The following is a 20,412-nucleotide window of genomic DNA, read 5'->3' on the forward strand; positions in this document are numbered from 1 at the left end:
GTGATATGCATAAGAAAGCAATGTAGTGAAAAACCAAAACGTACATAAGGATAATGGTTGCAAGCAATTAAGAGTGCAAGTGAGTACAGGAAAGAAAATGGACAAGAAGCAGAACAGAACTTAACTCAATGCCTTACCTATGGACCATACATGAGACATGGGTACCCAATCAGACCAACCTCAGAAGGGGAAGATAAGAATAGAAAGAGGAGAGAAAGGATGGAGGTCATTGGCCTCTTTGCTCATCGGGCAGGGCAGTCGTGCCTCCGCAACCTCCATGCCTCCGGGAGGGGTCAAAATGAGGACTACTGATGGTGTCTAAAGTGTGCTTGATCGTCGAGGTGCGGTGGGTGCTCGTAATGCCGTGTGGTGCAAGAGGAAACTGTGAAAGTGTGTATCAGTGATTATGCCCTTAAATGGACAGTTGGTGGCAGCAAAGGCCTTGTCGAGCTCCTGCGTTCAAGGAGAACGATATATCAGGAAAGCAAAGAAAAGAATGCGTAAGATAAATAGCCGACCTTGTGAAAATTCTAAAGAGTGTGCATGCGTGGCTTGGCTTCGGCTATAATTATTGTGCTTGCTACGTCAGCTCAACGCTCAGGCTTCCCAGGTCTGACCCGCCAACGAAAGTGCCACCGTTCGAGCCCCGATCTTTCTCTTGCGAAGCCCCACAATGCAAGCACAGGACGAGCACCGAGCCAAAAAGCAACGCACCACAGCAGCGGCTCTTCCGCCCTTTTTATAACCGTTCAGGGAGGGCCGGGCCTAAATGGGGATCAAAACGGCCTGTTAGCGATAATCTCGGCCACTGATTGGCGCATCACCACTCTTGCCCCGCCCACACCAGACCTCCACGGCGATTCCTGCCCAGTTGGTCACTCAACCACGGCACGTGACGGACCCTCCATTATTAACATGGCTGGGGGCTTGGGACGCGTTAAAGACACGGGGCGAATGCTGGGAGCTCGTAATTGCTTGTCGGCATGAACGGAGCAATTATAATTTAGCAATAGGACGCTAATGACTAATTATTGCCTGTTTGTCCTGAAGTTTTGATAAAGTCCAGAGAATGGAGACACCTGCCATTGTGTCCTTCATGACCTCCCCCGTGTGTCCAAGCCGCTGCAGCATCTGGGGGGGGGGGGAGTTGGGGGAGGGGTGTGTAGATGAGGTGGTGGTGATGATGGAGGAAGGTGGGTAGTTCATGTGTGGTGGAGGTGATGTCGTGGTTCGTGGGTTGTGCGGTTTTCGGTTCTTGCGGCGATGAATGGCGTGTAGCTATCTATAATTCCAGCAGTGTGTGTGTGTGTGTGTGTGTGTGTGTGTGTGTGTGTGTGTGTGTGTGTGTGTGTGTGTGTGTGTGTGTGTGTGTGTGTGTGTGTGTGTGTGTGCGTGCGTGCGTGCGTGCGTGCGTGCGTGCGTGCGTGCGTGCGTGCGTGCGTGCGTGCGTGCGTGCGTGTGTGTGTGTGTGTGTGTGTGTGTGTGGAACTGCATCCACCACTTGTTTTAAACTTTCCAATGAAGTAAATCGATTATTATTGATGTTGTGGGTGTTGTTCCTCGATCTTGCAGATCTGGCATTACTGGAACTCTACGTCATTTCTCCTTCTGAGAATATTTAATTATTAAAAAGCCGTTGCTTTGATCCTGTGTGCTTTGTTTGATTATTACAATATTGAGAAACACACAAACAGTGGGATATTATGGTGCAATAATTCTCTCACTTCTATGATGTCCGTAAATTGTTTTCATGCAATTTTATGATGAGTTGTTGTACCACCACCACCGAGAATGGTGCTGCACAATCCATGTTTGTGTTCAGAATTTGTGTGCTCCTCCACGCCAAACCCTCGAGACTATGAAAATGTTTCACCATTTGAAACTTTTTCAGGCAACCCTGAGCACCCAAGCACCACCAAGTACAACCACGAGTTTTTGACTCATTTGAGCGGTTTAGGAGTGCATCGAAGCCAATTGAAGAAACAAACGCACACTTCTCAAATTATATATCGTACAACATCGATGCGAGATGCGTTCAACAAGCTAGAACCAAAGAAATACTCGTAACGGTCAAAAACACACCATGTTTTAAAAAATAAAAATGTAAAAAACATATACACAGTATGTAATATATATATATATATATATATATATATATATATATATATATATATATATATATATATATATATATATATATATATATATATATATATATATATATATATATATTCAGTAATTTATTTTTTCTTTCTCCAAAAGACATTAGGAGGCATCAAAGTACTTTTGTATGAATTGATAACATTAACAGACAATTATTTAAAAGTCAGAAATAAATATGTTTCATGAATAATGTTTTATTTTTCAGGGTCTACAGTGACAGATGCGGAGAACATTGTGGACACACCGACGTACAAGGTGCTCCTGATCCATAACCCGTCTCCACAAGGGAATTGGAGTATTGTAACGGAAGGCACAGCACCATGTGATGTGATCGTCACAGGAAAAAGCATCCAGGACTTTTCTTACCAGATCATGCACAATAAAAATGGCTTCATCCTTCCCATTCAGGGACGACCTGTAGCTGGTCAGAATTTTTCCTTGATTCTGAAAATTTTTATCTTTTTTTTATTTCCATATTCTTTCCTCACTTTTCCTCTTTATCAGTTATCTCACTTTTCTTCCCTTCCTTTACTGTCTTGCCTTACTTCATTTGGCATGTAAGACAATATTAACGACACTGGCGAGATGGTGGCTTTGCTCATCTGCCCCACTGGAAGGATAAGTTTGTCCCACACTTGTTTCCCTTCCTCTCATTCCCACACGGCATGCAGACAAGGAATACACACTGCAGGTGAAACCAAGTGGAGTAAATAGAAACTTTTCTATCGACGAGGTTCTTATCCTGAATGCGCAGGGCGGTGTTGTCCAGCGCTTCTCTGCACAACCACTCAATGGCAGCTCGAGTGGTGCGACCTCTGTGCGTGTTCGCTTCACCTCATTGGTCAGTATGTTTCTTCAGAATATGCTTATGCAGCCACCTAAAGATACTTCCCATTGATACAGGTGATGGAACAACTTCTTGATTTCAATGCCTGCAGGAACCCATCATGGTGGGCATGTGTGGAACTGCAGCAGGAACAGAGAAGTATTGCAGGCTGCAAACGGAGTTGGTGTTCATCGAGAAGATCCGCTTAAGTCGAGTTCGTGGCGAGACGAGTAAGTTGTGTCTGAATGACAAAAATAATGTAATTGTATCTTGTGTTGTGGATGTCAAATATAAATTGTAACACCACAACACCACCAAGCCTGGTGTTGGCTTAATGGATAGGGTGGTGGATTGGTATTCTTCGGTGCTGAGTTCAAATCCCACTTGGCTGTTGAATTAATACCAGGTGAGGTTGACTCTGCCTGTAATTCTTGCAAGGTCAGTAAAATGAGTGCCAGCTTGCTAGTATCCTGTGTCGGAGTGGTGACCCGTCTAGGATTTTACCAAATACCCAATAACCAATAGCCAAGGAGACTGCTGAGGCAGCACCAACGCTCTGCACAGAGTATGGTCTAATATATATATATATATATATAACACCACCCTCCCCCCCCCCCCTCCACGAATATACTTCTGTTCAGGTGAAGCTTGTTGATTCATTTCCATTTCTAATGTTAAAGTGCATTTGCAAAAGAAGGAATTAAAGTTATAATATGAATTTATGTCCAATTTCATGTTCAGCTCACTTACTCATCTCAATGTTTTCTTCGTTTATTATTTCTAATGCCAAATGTGACTTCAAGCCCTCAAGTCCCACCACACCCCTCTCACAAACCCCAAGTCCTCAACGTCCACCTCCCAAAACCAAGTCCCCACCAACCCTCTCTGAACCCTGAGGCGTCAATCCTCTCTCCACTTCAAGCCTTCAAACAACCTCCCCACCCATCATGGTCACCTGTCTGGTATATACATATATATATATATATATATATATATATATATATATATATATATATATATCACCAACTAATAATACATCCATATCTCACTTACTCATCTCAATGTTTTCTTTATTATTTCATTGTTATCAGCTTATCTCCACACAATCAAATTATACTCCTGACAAAAATTAAGCAGCCACACTTTAAAAGTCCTGAGTTTGAGCCCCTGTCGGCTGTTGAATCAACATCAGGTGGGTTGACTGAGCCTTTCTTCATTCTGAGGTCGGCGAAATGATCCCGAGTGTACTGGTAATAGGGGCATTGCATCACCAGCGCAGCCACGACCTCAGCCAATGATGCTACCCGCAGCCGTTTGCTGCATTCGAAGGAAGAGGTGTGTGTGTGTGTGTGTGTGTGTGTGTGTGTGTGTGTGTGTGTGTGTGTGTGTGTGTGTGTGTGTGTGTGTGTGTGTGTGTGTGTGTGTGTGTCCTCCATAACTCCAAAACCATGAAAGCTAACAGCCTAAAACTTTGCATGCCTACAAAGGGAACACCAAGGAAGTGCATGAATGAAAATTGGGTGTTTGGGTTAATTAAAACACCCCTTTTGAAGATAATTAATGGCCTTATTTAATTTTCCTTTATCAAGGCTCACCCTTTCTCCCCTGGCTGTCCCTCGCTGGGGTTTTAATTTGCTATTTTTTTTGGCCTGCTCAACAATGCCTTGACTTGGAACAGGCCAAAACAGTTTCTTAATGATAAAGTTTTTTTTTCACTTTCCTCATTCATACACTACATAACCAAAAGTATGTGAACACCCCTTCTAAGTAGTGGATTTGGATATTTCAGCCACACCCATTGCTGACAGGTGTATAAAATCAAGCACACAGCCATGCAATCTCCTTTGACAAACATTGGCAGTAGAATGGGTTGTAATAAAGAGCTCAGTGACTTTTAACGTGACACCGTCGTAGGCTGCCACCTTTCCAACAAGTCAGTTCATCAAATTTCTGTCCTGCTCGAGCTGCCCTGGTCAACTGTAATTGCTGTTGTTGTGAAGTGGAAACGTCTAGGAGCAACAACAGCTCAGCCACGAACTGCCCAACGTCACAAGCTCACAGAATGGGACCTCCTTAATAACTTATTAATGGAAACTTTCCTAACCTCACAAGTTAAGTGGAAACATCTAGGAGCAACAACAGATCCTTAATAACTTATTGTTGTATCTGCTTTGAGCAATGTCGTTTTTATCACTTTGCATTGACCAAAACCTTATTTTGCTCTATCCAGCAATGATGAAGCCAGGTGAATCGATAAACGTCTCCATCGTGCTTTCCAATGACGGTACATACGATGACTTCGTCATCGACGTAAAGGACCAGCTGAATCTGCTGACTACGTATTCTCCACAAAACATCAGCCTCGATCAGGGTCACAACATAACCATAGTTTCGACATTTTCTGCACCTGCTGAATTTAACAACCACACATCCAGGTGATCCTTCAAGAAGATGGTGTTTAAAAGTTCAGTGCAATGTTTTGTATTAATGCCTCAAGAATCGTGGCAGTTTACCACAATCGATTTAAATACAGGTTAAAGGTTGTAATAACATATACTTGAGTGAAAATGTACAATGAACATGTTTGAAAATTATATTAAACACACTCCTATCAGAAATGGGGGTGGGGAAGCATCATGTCCATCAAATCTTATTTTTCAATTTGTTCATAATTCAGAGTACCTTCATTCATAACATGGAAGCCGACTTCGTAACACAGGTACCCAGGATCAAATCCAAACACTGAATCATCTTCAACAAAGGATGATGGAGTTTTCTTTGTGGTCATTGACATACTCTCTGTTTTTCTTAGCTTGGTGCGAGTCATGGTGAAAACCCGAGGCACCGGTGAGACGTACAACTACCTCACATTTGCGGTCATGACCATCCCGCAAAATGCTCTCGTGAGTAAATTTCTCTTCATTGTACACCTTGCTGCTTTTTTGTTTTCACTTGTCTTGTTGTTTTATCAATATTGTCATCATGCATAACTTCCCTTTGAAAGCAATGAGCACAAGGAAATCCATTTTTAGTTGTGCTTTCTGTTGGTCTATTCATGTACTTGCATTGGTAACAGTTGTGATATAACTTGTAAATACATGCAGACAAAGAGCCATAAAGACAGTGAAAAGAAAGGAAACAGGAAAAAGTTACACCTTATGTTATCCTTGCTGTCATGCTCAGATTGTTGACAACGTACCACCAAATGTGACCTTCACTGGATCACCTGCCAACTGCACAGAGGAGCATCAGCATGGGGGGAAATGTTCCACATACCCTTGGGAGTTGCAGTTTGAGGCTCAAGATGAACAATCCAAGGCTAATCTGCGTGTCACTGTCACTCGCGGAAATCAATCTGGTGTAAACACGTGGAAAGAAGGTGACGTCATGGTCGGCAATTACAGGTGAGCATTATTATTTTTATTTTTTTTTGTATACCTTGTCGAGGCTCGTATGAGAGCTAACACACAACGCGTATCAAGGGGGGCATGAGACAGGAGGGGAGGGAGTGGGAAGGACAAAATAGTGGGGAACAGAGACATTTGGAGATCTGTGGAAGGGAGAGGGATGAGACTGGGAGCATGGGGAATATAAGATGGACATTACAGGGACTTTCAGGAAGGAAAGCCAGGAATTTGAAGGAGGTGGGCTTGGGTGGATTATCGGGGGTAGAAAAGATCGAGGATTTGGATGGGGGATGATAAGAGGTGGTGGTGAACAGCTGTTTTGAAGGCCTGGAGGGAAGAATGGGAATGAATAGAGTCAGGGAGTTTATTCCAAAGGTGGGAAAAAAGAGGAATGAAAGAGTGAACGTGAGCAGTGATTCATGATTTTGGTAGTTTTACGAGAAGGGGGTTGTTGGCGGAACTTGAGCGCCCTGCGGAAATGTGGTGGAGACAAATCGCAGAGAGAGCAAGGCTGGAGAAGAGACGGTAGAAGACAGAAAGACCACCGACCAACCTGCGGTGATTGAGTGAGAGGCCCAAAGACTCAGCCTCATTGCGGGAGATGCCAATGATCCGAAATGCCTTGGTTTCTACAGCGTGAAGCTGAGAAAGGTGGGAGGCAGGAACACCAGCCCAGAGGGTAGAGCAGTACTCCATCAGGCTGCGACAAAATTTGATGAAATAAATTGCTAGTATTTTTGGTTCATGAGCGCCAGCCAGAGTGACCACTATATTCATTATGTCTGTGTGTCTGTCTGTCTGTCCAGAGCACAACTTCGTGGGATGTGATTCAATTTGGATGAAACTTGAATATGATGTTGATATTGTTACGGCTGTGGAAATTCGTATTACACCATAAAGGGCCCGTAGGTGAGATATCTTGATAGGTGCATGTGTAGTTAGCCCAAACCCGTTGTATAGAGGGAATTTATGTGATTCATCCGGGCTGCGACGCTTTGAGTTAGCCATTTTTTCTGTTCTATCTTTATTTTGAACCAACCACGTCTCAACCGCCATCACACAACAACCACGCCACCGCCACCATCTATGCTCCCACATCATCGCATCACCGCCATTCCCAAACGGCACCATAACCATCAACCCTCACCACCGAAAACCCTCCACCACCTTCACCTTTCTCCTTCTACGGCCATTCCCACACCACCTGTGAACACTGAACGTCGGGCTGTCTCGGGCCCGTTCAGCGATTGGTGCCGACCGCACCGAGCCACGAGCGCAAATGGCGGCCTTTCCGAGGGGAAAACTCGGATCAGAAACGCTTCACGCCCACTTCTCCTCCGTCCAATTAGCGAGCGCGGGGCGGCTTGGCCCCGCCTCCAGGCGCGTGTGTGTGAAGTCGATATATGCAAATTCTAGGATCAGGGGAGGTTCACGCCCCTGTTTCCTCCGACCAATGGGCGAGCGTGGCTCTGCCCCCGAGGTCATTCTGATCCGAATATTTGCATATTAGCTGCTCCTGCCCGCCTATACAAAGACGAGCGCAAGGCGACTTGCTGACAGTGTCATCGAGTCGGGTCGCTAGGAGAGTGCGGAACTGAAGAGAGTCGGGTCCAGAGAGTCGGACGAGTGAGAGCGGTGGAACTGCAGGCAAGGGAGCTCGGGTCCGAGGCGGTCCGCGACGAGGTTGCAGTGTGGGATCGCTCGTCTCGTCGCGGGACCCAAGCCAGCCAGCCACTCCCCTCCCCCAGGGCATCAACAATCTCCCTTTCCCCCGCGCTGAGATAGTGCAAAAGGGGGCCCCGTTCCCACCCCACCCCATAGGTGGTGCCAACGAAACCCGCCAAGGAGCACGGAGTCGGGGCACAGCCGCGCGGCCACATTTGCGGCTTGCCCGCCAACACGTCATGAGGACGCGGGTAAGACCCACCCGGTCTTGCGGACCTGGCCGCTCCTCAAGGTCCCGCGCACATTTGGCCTACGGGCCTGTCTGCCTCCTTGTCTGTGAGGGTCGCTTCTTTCCTTTGCTTTTGTGTAAATGTGTGTTGACTCCGTCTGTGAAGTAAAACTGTATAAGTGTTGCCATGTGTGCGCGTAGTCGGTTTTAACTCTGCGTCGTTGTTGCTCTTATTGTTTTGGTTGCTTTATGTGCATTTTGACTGTATGGCTGTATATACGAGCTCTGTGCCGGGAAATAAATGTGCATTGTGTGAACTGTTTTCCCGTTTCGCTGCGTCCTTCCCTTTGGTGACTCTCCATCCTGCTTCACGTAAGGGGTTCGTAGTGGGCTTAGTACGCCCGGTAATTAATCGGAACCGTCGAGGCTGATGGTAACACCGCTCGGTTATCACTGTAGCATGGAACGGACCGCTTAAGCAGTTCGTGTCCGGAGTCGGCCTGTGGCGTGGTACGATCGCCCGGTCGACCATTCGCGCAGGTACTTAGGTAGATCGAATTTGGCGAGCAACCCTATCCTGCGCGGGTGGGCAATTGGCACGATCGTGGTGAGGTTAAACCCCCACCCGTGACTAGCTTCCGGCGTTGGTCCGAGAGGGTCACGACTGAATTGTCCGTCCGGTGGGCAACGTGCCTCGATTCGAGTTGCGTGGCTGTTCGCATGCCGGCGGGCGCGGATTCGCAACAATATTAATGCCTAGTTTTGTCTTCCTTGCGATGGGCGTCCCATGCCCATTGTGGGCGGAGCCACGCCTACTTGTAATTTTTGTTTTTTTTCATATTTTTTTCTCGATTTTTTTTTTTTAATCGAAATTCCCGCTCGAGAAATTGTGCGCATTGGCCATATGTACAACATATAAAAAATTCAGTTTGATTATGTCAAGTTTGAGGGAGAAGATCGGTTTTGAAAAATGGGCGGTGACAGATAGTCGGGTTGCACTTCTGAAACAATCTACATCGTCAAATACCGCTCGTGAACCATCGTCGCCTCCCGGCTCGTCTTTATCACACCCACAGCTCGATATTTTCTATGTTTGGAAAAATTTATATCGGCTTAACTTCGTCTTTCTCTTCATGACAGCGAGGCCATTGGTGTGGCTAAATTGACCTTCACCTCCAGTATTTCTTTCCACTGAACAAAGTTTCTGTGTCTGTCTATTTAATATACGATGCTCAATGTTATATTTTATTCTAATGTTTCTTTGGATGATGTATTTCTGAGGATCGGCTCAATTCACCCATGATGGCAGCTGTGACTAATAGCTCATTGCAGCCAGGGATACAAATTAGAAAGTTTCCTTACCAGTGTAGATAATGTAAAGAGAGCAGCCATCAAGTAAGCAAAGCCATCACTGTTTACAACAATCTTTGTCATGTAATGAATGGTATCGTGATGTCGAAAAATCTGCTTTTTGTAATTTAGGATGTCCACTCAAAATGACGATCATATAAACCCGACCACTGATGTGTAAGTAGGGTTTAGTGGTGCATCCACAAGGTCGCTGAAATATAAATGAGGTCGTCAACACATGAACAAGATGGCTGGTGCATAAACAATACCGATGTCACAAATAAGATGACTATGATGTGATCAACTTTCAAATGTAATGGTTCTGAGATATAAATGTAACTTTTGTTTTTCAATATTTCGCACTACACCAATATTTTTACGCCTTCTGAATTCAAACACCATACATGCTTGTTCAACCTGACAAATACTTAGCATTTTATGTGGAACACAGCAAGGTTGGGGAAGAGTCCACTGTCCAGAAAAGAGGAGTAAGATACCCCACCTCCCATAGCCCCATACATCCTCCTCAATCCATTTGTTCAGTATCCATCGAAACTTTCTCTGCTATCCCATCAGACAGAAAGCGCTCTGGTGTTGAGATTCAGGAAACTGAACTTGCAAACTCAGACAGAACCGACGAGCTAATACGGTGGGAAAGGGGGATTGTGGTGTCATGGTTGCATCTCGTCCCACCTTACTTTACCTTTCCACTCACCGATTCATATTTATTAGTTTGTACACCTTGTCAGATGCAAACAACATTAAAATGCTCGATATAATCAATGTTTTGATCTCGAGTGCTATATAGTAAATCCTGGTTGTGCCGTGTTGTTTCGCATTTGCAACTTGTACTTCGGAGCATTCGATGATTGTTTTGTAAAATCTTCAAACAGCCAAAAAAAACAAGGAATAGAACATTCACATATTCAATTCAATTACATCGATCATTTGGCTCAACGATTGAAACCAGATGCTCATCATGTTAATGAAAGACTTTGGAACACAAATGAAGCTCAAAATTATAATCACACAGGTGACAGTGGAACTTTTTTTTTTTTAACCAACTTATTTCATTAAATTGACACACACTTTGCTATCCACAGCAATTGTGGATTGCAGGACTTTGCTTATAATTGGAAGTGAGCTCACTCATTGATAGATTCTGTTTTTGCACCGTTTTTTAAATTTAAGTATATACTTAAACACTGCACGAGGGTAACGTGTTCTATGAACTCTCCAGGTGTTGTTTTGAAGATGGCGTATGTTAAGGTAATTTGTGTGTGACTGTGTAATACAAGGAAATCAGCAACAGGTGGCGGTCATTCAGCCCATCATGCCTGCACGACATCAACACCACACTAATTTATCAACACCAGATCCAAAGAAGAAAATGCAAAAAAAAAAATTGTTTTTTCTTCCACCACCGAAGGTGAAGGAGGTTATGTTTTCACCCCTTTCTGCCTGTTTGTTTGTTTGTGTACAGGATATTTCAAAAATTTGCAGACGGATTCGGATGAAATTTGGTGGGCAGGTTCAGTGTGTGACAAAGACGAACTGATTAGACTTTGGTGAAGATACGAATCCGGATCTGAGTCCTAGAATTTTTTAAGTGATTCTTCACCGATGAGAGATAGGGCCAACAACAATACTGTTACGGCTGTGGAAATTCGCAAAACACCATAAAGGTTCCTTAGATCAGTTATCCCGGTAAGTGAGTGTTCAGATAGGTTTCCCCACCGTTGCTTAGAGGGAATTCTTCGTGTTCCCCGGGCTGTGACCCTTTGAGGTAGGTTTTTCTGTTGCTATCGTTATTTTGGACCGACCATATCACGACCACCATTACAGCAACCAGCTTCGCCCCCCAAACAACCACAACGCCAACAACAACCACCACCAACCACGCCACAATCACCACAACAAGTATGCCACCATCTAACCATCTTCGCCGCTACGCCAGCTATCAAACACCATCCTCCACAAACCACGCTACAACCCTTTCCGCGTCGAAAACCGTCCAAGAACGCGAGTAAAAAGATCGAGAAAAGAAGCCTCCAATGGTGTGCGGGTTTTCCCGCCTTTTTTTCTCCGCGTTTGGTATGAGTGGAAGGGCGAGGCAGCTTGCTCGCGATTGGTGGATACGAGGAATGAGGCGCTAGGAGCTGAGGAATTGCCCCTTTTCGAGAAGCTTCTCAAAGGCTCGAAGGGAGGCGGAGCCGAAAACGGGGAGGGGCGAAGCACTGAGCCCCAGGGGATATAAGGCGGACAGCACGCGAGCTTCGTCTCTTGCTCTTCGGGGTGGCCTTTGTCTGTCTTTTTTGGGGGTCTTGTGGTTCATCGCCTTCTGGTCTTGTGGTTCATCGCCTTCTGGTTTTGTGGTTCATCACCTTCTGGTCTTGTGGTCCTGTGGTTCATAGCCTTCTGGAGGTCGAGGCCTTCTTGTGGTGGACGTCTTCGTGGTGGTTCAGTCTTTTGGTGGCTTCGTGGAACGACGTGGTTTCGAGCTGGAGCTTTGTCTTCGTCGTGGTGCTGATAACGCCAAGTCGCGAGGGTTGTGTGCGGAGGACCAGCTCTGCCGTGCAGTCGGGAGGAGAGTGCCAGAGAGAGCTCGCCGACCATCGAGGCACCTCGAGGGTGCAGGTAACCTGCTACGGTCTCGTGGGACCTGTTCGGTCTCCCAGGTCCCGTGTCATAAAGACCCAAGTGGTCCAGCCTGACCCCCTTGTCTATGAGGTGGTCTTTTCTTGTGTTTCTTTTGGGTTTTTGAATGAATGTTGTGGCGCCGAGTCCGAGAAGTAGAACTGCATCAGTTACTGTACATAATAGATAGATGGTATTAGCTCTTTCCTTTGCATTGTGTTTGGCTGTATAGTTGCATGCGTACGTCCCGCAATCTTCATAAATGAACTGCATGCGTGTTTTGCTTTTGTTCCCTATTTGCCTGCATACGTGTTGTCTAAATGAATGTGCCTAGTTTGAATATATCCCATTCGTTGCGTCCTCTTTCCCCTCTTGAAAATGCCATCTTGCATCACGGAATAAATAGCTGGGTTTTAAACACCCGTTAAATAGAATCGGATCCGGCGAGGTCGGGCGATAATACCCGCTCGGTTATCACTGCAGAACGGAACGGACCGCTTAAGCGGTTCGTGTCCCAAGCCAACCTGCGTCGAGGTACGGCTGCCCGGTCGGCTCCCCGCACAAGTACTTAGGTATATCGAATTCGGCGAGTGACCCTATCTTGCGCGGGTAGACAATTGGCACGGCCGTGGTGGGGTTGAAGACCCACCCATGACAGGGTTCCGGCGTTAGCTCCGGAAGGTCACGACTGAATTGTCCGTCCGGTGGGTGACGCGGTTGCGATTAGAGGTACGCGGCCGATCGCACGCTGGCGGCGCGAATTCGTAACAATATATAGCGTATCTCAAACAGTTGTGGACGTATTCAGATGAAACTTGGTGGACACATTGGGTGTGTGACAAAGAAGAATTAGAATTGTTTAGATTTTGGTGACGATCCGGATTTAATAATGTTTAAGTGATTCTTTACCATTGAGAGATCGGGCCAAAAACGATATAGTACTGTATAGCATGATATTTCAAAAATGTATTGAGCCTGATATGTTCTCATGGATCAGGCATTACGTGACGGAGGTGTTCACTATACCAAGTGCCCTTCTCGTTTAATAGTGTTTTTGTGACTTTTTGTATTTATTTATTTAATTATTTATGTTTTTTTTTTATGTTTTGGCATTTTTTTTCTTCCCCTCAGGGGAGGGGGCATGGGCTTGGTTAAAAGACACACAACATCAACCACACAACACCCCTTGATGAGACCCCCACCAACAGTACTCCGTACACATGCACACATTCACCCATCAATGCTCAAACTACCTAAAAGTCCGGTCAATATCCTTTTACCCCTCTATCTCCAATACTTCCAGGTACCTATCTAATTCCAATTAAAACTTATCTACTTTTTCTGTTGCCACTACCTTTCCAGGGAGACCATTCCATGCATTAACTACTCTCTAAGTGAAAGTCCCCTGCCTTACCATCTTATTCTCCTCTTCTTTACTCTCAGGCTGTAGCCCCTGGTCCTATCACTGTCTACTCTGTTGAATAATTTATCTACACATTTTATCTACACCTTTCATTATCTTAAACATCTCCATCATATCTCCTCGTAACCACCTCCTTTCTAGTGAATAAATCCCTGTCTCCTTCAGCTGCTCCTCATAGCTGAGTCTAGCTACCGGAATCAATCTAGTAGCCCTGCGCTGAACCCTCTCGATGGCATCTATGCCCTTCCTGAGTTGTGGTGACCAAAACTGCACACAATATTCTAGATGTGGCTCTCACTAAATTCCTGTACAATGTTAACACCACCTCTTGATTTATAAATGATCCCCCTCTGAATACAACATAAAACCCTATTTGCTTTACCAATAGCTACCTGCTTACCTCCCGTATCTATTACCACCCCCAGATCCTTTTCCTGTGTGACACGCTCCAAAATTACCCCTTGCATCCTGTAATCTCTATTTTCATTGTTCTTTCCCATCCCCAACACCTTACACTTGCTCAGGTTAAATTTCATCTTCCAGTCTTTTGCCCTTTCAATCTTTGCCCCTTTACAGTCTTTGCCCCTTTACAAGTATCAATACTTTCCTGAATCTGATCACCATCCCCTCTGCTATCCACCTCACCTCAAAGCTTTGTGTCATCTGCAAATTTGGAAAGTCTACTCTTCACCACACTATCCAAATCATTGATGTAAATCATGAAGAGTAATGGTCTGAGTACTGATCCCTGAGGTACCCCACAACTTACGTCCTCAAAGCAAGACATCCTCCCACTCACACCCACTCTTTGCTTCCGACCACGAAGCCAATTTGCAATCCAATTAGCTACCTGACCAGCCACTCCACAAGCCCTCACTTTGGCTAACAACCTCCGATGTGGTGCATTCTCGAATGCCTTCTTAAAGTCTAGATATACTCGGTCCACTGCCTTTCCCTCATCCACCCAATCAGACGCTGCTTCAGAGAACTCTAAAATATTTGTGAGACAGGAACTACCTTTGGTAAATCCATGCTGACTACCTTTAATTAGTTTGTATTTATTTAAATGGTTCCTCATCTCTTCCTTAATTAATGTCTCCAGCACCTTCCCCACAACTGAAATCAAACTTACAGGTCTATAGTTTCCAAATTCTTCTCTGGATCCTTTCTTAAATTATGGTGCTACATTTACTACTCCCCAATCCTCCGGTACCTGTCATGACTCCAGTGAACGAGTGAAAATATCCGTTGATATCTCGCTTACCTGCTCAGCCACCTCCCTCAATACTCTCGGGTGCATATTATCTGCCCCGGAACCTTATCTACTCTTGGATTACCTTGCTCTTCCTTTACTTCCTCCACTCCAACCTGGATCTTCTGTAAAAGCCCTTCCTCACCTCCTTGATAGATATTCTCAGCTATTGGCAATTCTCCTGACTGTTCATGTGTAAAATTTGAAGAAAAATACCTGTTTAATAAGCCTGCCATCTCACCTTCATCACTAACCACTCTCCCGGTGCTATTCCTCATTGGGCCCACACTGGTCCTAACCTGTTCTTTTCCCCTGATATATTTAAATAAAGCCTTGCTATTATGTTTAATATTCTTAGCCACGTCCTTCTCATACTCTCTTTTCGCTTGCCGAGTTATTTTCTTCACTTGGCTCTGTTTACTCCGATAATGATATAAATCTAACTCCAGTCCTGTTATTTTATACCTAATAAATGTCTTCTGCTTCTCCTTAATAGCATTCCTTATCTCACTGCTCAACCACCCTGGCCTCTTTCTGTTTCTAGTTTTACACCTCATTGGAATGTACTTACTCTGCACTCTACACATTTGGTCCTCAAAGGTTTCCCATTTTTCTGATGTTGATTGTCCTGTTGTTCAAGTCTCCCAATCCACATCACCCAACTCTCTCCTCATACCCTCAATGTTTGCCTTCCTGAAATCTAATAGTCTTACCCTACTATCCTGAACTCTTACCCTTCACAGAATCTTTGCGCACACAATGTTATGGTCACTTGCTCCTAAATGCTCCCCGACCTCCACCTCCTCCACCATATTGGGATCGTTATTTAAAAGGTCTAACACTGCACTCACCCTCGTGGACTTATCTAGAAACTGGGTTAAAAAGCAATCCTGGACTAAAACTAGGAAATCCTAATCTACTCTGCCCTTTCCCTGTTCCTGGACCCAATCTATCCCTGGCAAGTTAAAATCCCCCATAATCAATACTCTTCCCTTCCCACATGTCCTTTTGAATTCTTCATGTACTCTTCCTTCCTCCTCTTCCTTCACACCTGGAGCTCTATAAAAGCATCTTACCAGTATCTTACTGTTTTTACAATCTCATCTCAATCCACACAGAATCCTCAACATTAATTCCTTCCTTAATGTCACCCCTTTCTCTTGATGCAATGCTGTCCTTTACCCAGATTGCTACTCCATTCCCATTCCATTGGGACCATACTCTGTGCAGAGTGTTGGTGCTGCCTAAGCAGTCTCCTTGGCTATTGGTTATTGGGTATTGGGTAAAATCCTGGATGGGTCACCACTCCGACCCAGGATGACAGCAAGTTGGCACTCATTTTACTGACCTTGGAAGGATTACAGGCAGTGTCAACCCCACCTGGTATTAGTTCAACAGCTGAGTGGGATTTGAACTCATGATCCTTGGATCCCAAGCCCACCACCCTAACCATTAAGCCAACACCAGGCAGACAGATTGCTACTCCTCCTCCTATTCTCTCCTTCCTATCACACTGATACACCTTGTAGCTTTCTCATCCTGCCCTCCAGTTACTCAACTCCTTAAACCATGTCTCACTCACTGCAACTATATCGTACTCCTCGCTATCCACTTTGGCCTCAAGCTCTTCCATGTTCATATTTAAACTTCAGGCATTGGTATAGAATATATTTAACCTTTCCCTCCCTGAAATTCTATGTTCCTGCCTCTGCCTGGCCCTACTAATCACAATTACATCATCAGTTCCTTCCTTGATTGCTTCCCCACCCTCCACTGACCTAAAATATCCTGAATTCCTTCCGCATTTCCCACTGCAAACCTTGCTGCCCCCTTTCTATTTAACATTCGGCCATCATTCTGGAAACACTCCCTTTTGTCCCCGAAATGATTCCCACTGCTTCTTAGATGTAAAACCTTCCTCCCTTCACCATTATTCCAGCCATTGGTTGACATCAATCATTCTGTTCGTCATTTCTATATCATTTCCTAATCTTGGGAAGATCCCAGAAAACATTACCCTCCAGCCCTTTGCTTTCAGCCACTTACCCAATATCCTGTATCTATTTTTCAAAACCTCTGAGTAAACTTTCCCTACATCATTCGCACCTAGGTGTACCACAACCAACTTCTTAACTCCCATGACCCGGTACAATATCGCTTACCCTTCCTTCAATGTCCCTAACTCCTGCTCCTTCAATGGAAAGTGTGTATTTCATTGACAAATATTACTTCCCTAACCACGAATCTAATGGGAAAATGTTGTGTGTTCGACCATTAATTAATTAAGGATTTGTACAGACTTTCGATTTTAGCCCTTGTTTTCAAGGCTGATTAGTGTGACAATATAGAGGGGTCTCCCATCATTTTGTTGGGTTTTTTTTGACAGTATAATAATAAAACTTGCATCACAACCTTTGGAGGGGAACTTAACTATGTAAGATAAATATAAAAATAGAGTACTGAATCCAAACCCAATTAAAGAGTATAAAAATCAGTAATAGTAATGAAATAACTGAGCACTGGAGTATCAGGAGGAACTCAAACACAAAGAAGAGTCATCAGGAGGAACCTGGATAGGATTCGGGTTTCCACTGCTACTCCTCCACCCCCAAACCCATCCAGGCACAGCCAAGTGAACCTCACAGAAAACTATTCGCAAGATTCACTCCTCCATAGAGAAAGAAAGAAAGAGGGATGGAGAACAGAAAGAAAGAAGGATGGAGGACTGAACACACACACACACACACACACACACACACACACACACACACACACACACACACACACACACACACACACACACACATATATACACACACGAAATACCTTACCACTTCTTACCTTACCTCCACAGAATCTGCACAGGAATCCGCCTGCACACAAATCAATACACAGGCCCTCTATTTAAAATTAAGATCCATTTCCGGTACGCACTAATGATACACTTACAGTTTGATTAATTTTATTTTTTTAAAGTGATTTGATCAGCCCTCGCAAGCATACGCAGATGGGGTGGCAACGGCAAGTCCATGGATATGGCATTGTGCATTGTCAAGGTACAATACCTGCTTAAATGTTAAGGGATGACATCCTGAAAATGACAATTTTCAGAAACTACATTGAATGGCCCTCAATTTTGTTACTTGCAAAATCGAAGATTTTTCAAGTATATTGGTCAGTCCATTTTGTTATTTGGTCTGTTTGTCTGTTTGTCTATCTGTTTGTTTGTCAGTCACCTACACGTCACAATTTTAAACCGATCTTCACAAAACTTCACCACATGGGAGAGTTTGTCATAAGGAAGAAGCCTATTGTCAACAACTACGGTGGTATTTCTAAAATTGTCAATTTTCATCCGATTGTCTTGAAATTTGAAGAGGATTTGGTCATTGAATTTGGTCATTGCATTCAACCACCAATTAATTTTTATGGATTTTGCAAGTGGCGTGCTCTGGACGACGTCTTCTTGTTTGTTTGTTTGTTTGTTTGTTTTTGTAAACACTGTCGAGGCTCATATAAGAGCTAACACACAGAATGTACAATAAGAGGAGTAGGAGACAAGAGGGGCAGGAGAGGAAATGAAAGAAACAGTGGTGAACAGAGACATGAGATTTGTGGAAGGGAGAGGGATGGAGCGGGGTACACAAGGTAAACAAGATGGACACAACAAGGACTTTCAGGTCCTTACACGACAGGGACTTTCAGGAAGGAAAGCAGGGAATTTTAAGGAGGTGGATTTTGGGGTGAATTCTTCTTCTTCTTGCGTATGGCAGCTTAGCTGCCGGGGTAGCTATCCTTTCTTGGAAACACGAATGTGTCGCTAATGCAGTGTCCACCTTACCAGTACACTAGTGCTCATTTTGCCGACCTCAGAAGGATGACGGGCTGAGTCAACATCCTGGTGTATTTTTAATTCAGCAGCCAACGGGGCATGAACTCAGGACTCTAGGATCCCAAGCCGCCACCCTAACCATTAAGCCAACACCAGGTTCTCCTGAACTGAATCGGGAATTGATTTTATAATAATTTTTTTTCGTTGCCCGATTTGAATGAAACTTGATACTGCAAATCGCAGGCGAATGGTGAGTAAAGTGGGCTGAAAATTTTTGCGCTATCATGTACCATTTTGGCTGTATTTCGGGAACATACATACATGCATACATACATACATACATACATACACATACAAGATGAGGGTTTTAGGAATATATCGATAATTATCCACAGCACATGCTTCCTTCTGTTAAATACACTTATAAGCATCGCTGAAAATGTTAATTAAAGAAACTTGCATGTATTAGGTATCACAAGAATATATAATCACATAAACACTGACATGTGTGTCACATGCTGTTGTCCTGCCACTATCCTAAATCTGGGTTAAAGAAAGTCCAATCAACTTTCCTTAGTCCTGATGGTCCAAAAATCCTTTTGCTGTGATTCAATCACAAGGATTAACCATGTGATGGAGCTCGAGCAACATCGACCTTAAATTTACTTAATGTCTGTTGTTGGCATTTTTTATGCATAAAAACCAATATGCATAAAAACCAATATGCATAAAAAAGAAGAGACTCGGCATGTACAAAAATAAGTGATTTGTTTCAATACAGCTTTGCCATTTACAAACACAATTATTATTATTATTATTATTCATCCAAAGTAATAACTTGTTTAAAGTTAACTTCTAAAACTCATCTGTTAACACAGGCAGACACATAAATCCTTCAATGGAATGTAATAAGAAAGAGAACTTAGCTTTCCTCACAGTCTTTGTGGAGGAATGTGGACATTAAAGCAAAACACACAGATTGACAAATACTCAAAAAATGATGTTGGGAACCCCATTCTACGATTAGTTCTCGTTCAAGACCAAACGGTCTGTGAGACTTTGAACCGCGATGCTATTAGAAACATAGTGAGGTTTGAAACTAATCCCATGGGGGAAATGCCATCTATGGGGCTCAGATTGTCATCCCATCCCAATAGTACTTGTGCATTGTCTTGTATTTGGTTGATGCATTCAGATATCCATAGTTTTTGTCAAAACACATCCAGCTGTCATTTTGACTCTCAACATTCATCAGCACCGTCATCCATGGCATTTGGCCCCGCTCTGCATTGGGTCTTTATGACCAAAAACATCGGCCTGCAAACAGCTTGCACATGTGTTGCAACTAGTATCATTGAAAGAGCTAAACCTGGTGTTGGCTTAATGGTTAAGATCCTATGGGTCTTGAGTTTAATCCCATGTCGGGCCATTGAATTAACACAGATAGGGTTGACTCAACTTGTCATCTTTGCAAGGTTGGCAAAATGAGTACCAGCCTGATGGTAGCAGGGGCATCAGCGGCACAGCCGTGCCCCCAGAAAATGATGCCTTCAAGCAGCCACAAGCTGCATACGAGTAAATAAATTGGGATACCTGCCAGAACATGTGTTCTTAACTAATGCTAAATG

General features: G+C 44.2%; 1 protein-coding gene across 2 annotated transcripts in view; it reads left to right on the forward strand.

Annotated features, from left to right (window-relative positions):
• The window catches only part of LOC147013089 (von Willebrand factor A domain-containing protein 7-like), an 81,475-nt gene that overhangs the window by 57,711 nt on the left and 3,352 nt on the right, over positions 1-20,412 (forward strand). For both annotated transcript variants that reach the window (XM_085854655.1, XM_085854656.1), the window contains exons 11-16: positions 2,369-2,587; positions 2,835-3,004; positions 3,102-3,219; positions 5,220-5,424; positions 5,802-5,892; positions 6,173-6,393. In XM_085854655.1, the coding sequence (XP_085710781.1) occupies positions 2,369-2,587; positions 2,835-3,004; positions 3,102-3,219; positions 5,220-5,424; positions 5,802-5,892; positions 6,173-6,393 (1,024 nt within the window). The remainder of the gene's footprint in view (positions 1-2,368; positions 2,588-2,834; positions 3,005-3,101; positions 3,220-5,219; positions 5,425-5,801; positions 5,893-6,172; positions 6,394-20,412) is intronic.

The sequence above is a fragment of the Eptatretus burgeri genome, chromosome 14 (genome assembly GCF_056783735.1).
Source record: "Eptatretus burgeri isolate ZD-2024b chromosome 14, Ebu_testis_v1, whole genome shotgun sequence".
NCBI lineage: Eukaryota > Metazoa > Chordata > Myxini > Myxiniformes > Myxinidae > Eptatretus > Eptatretus burgeri.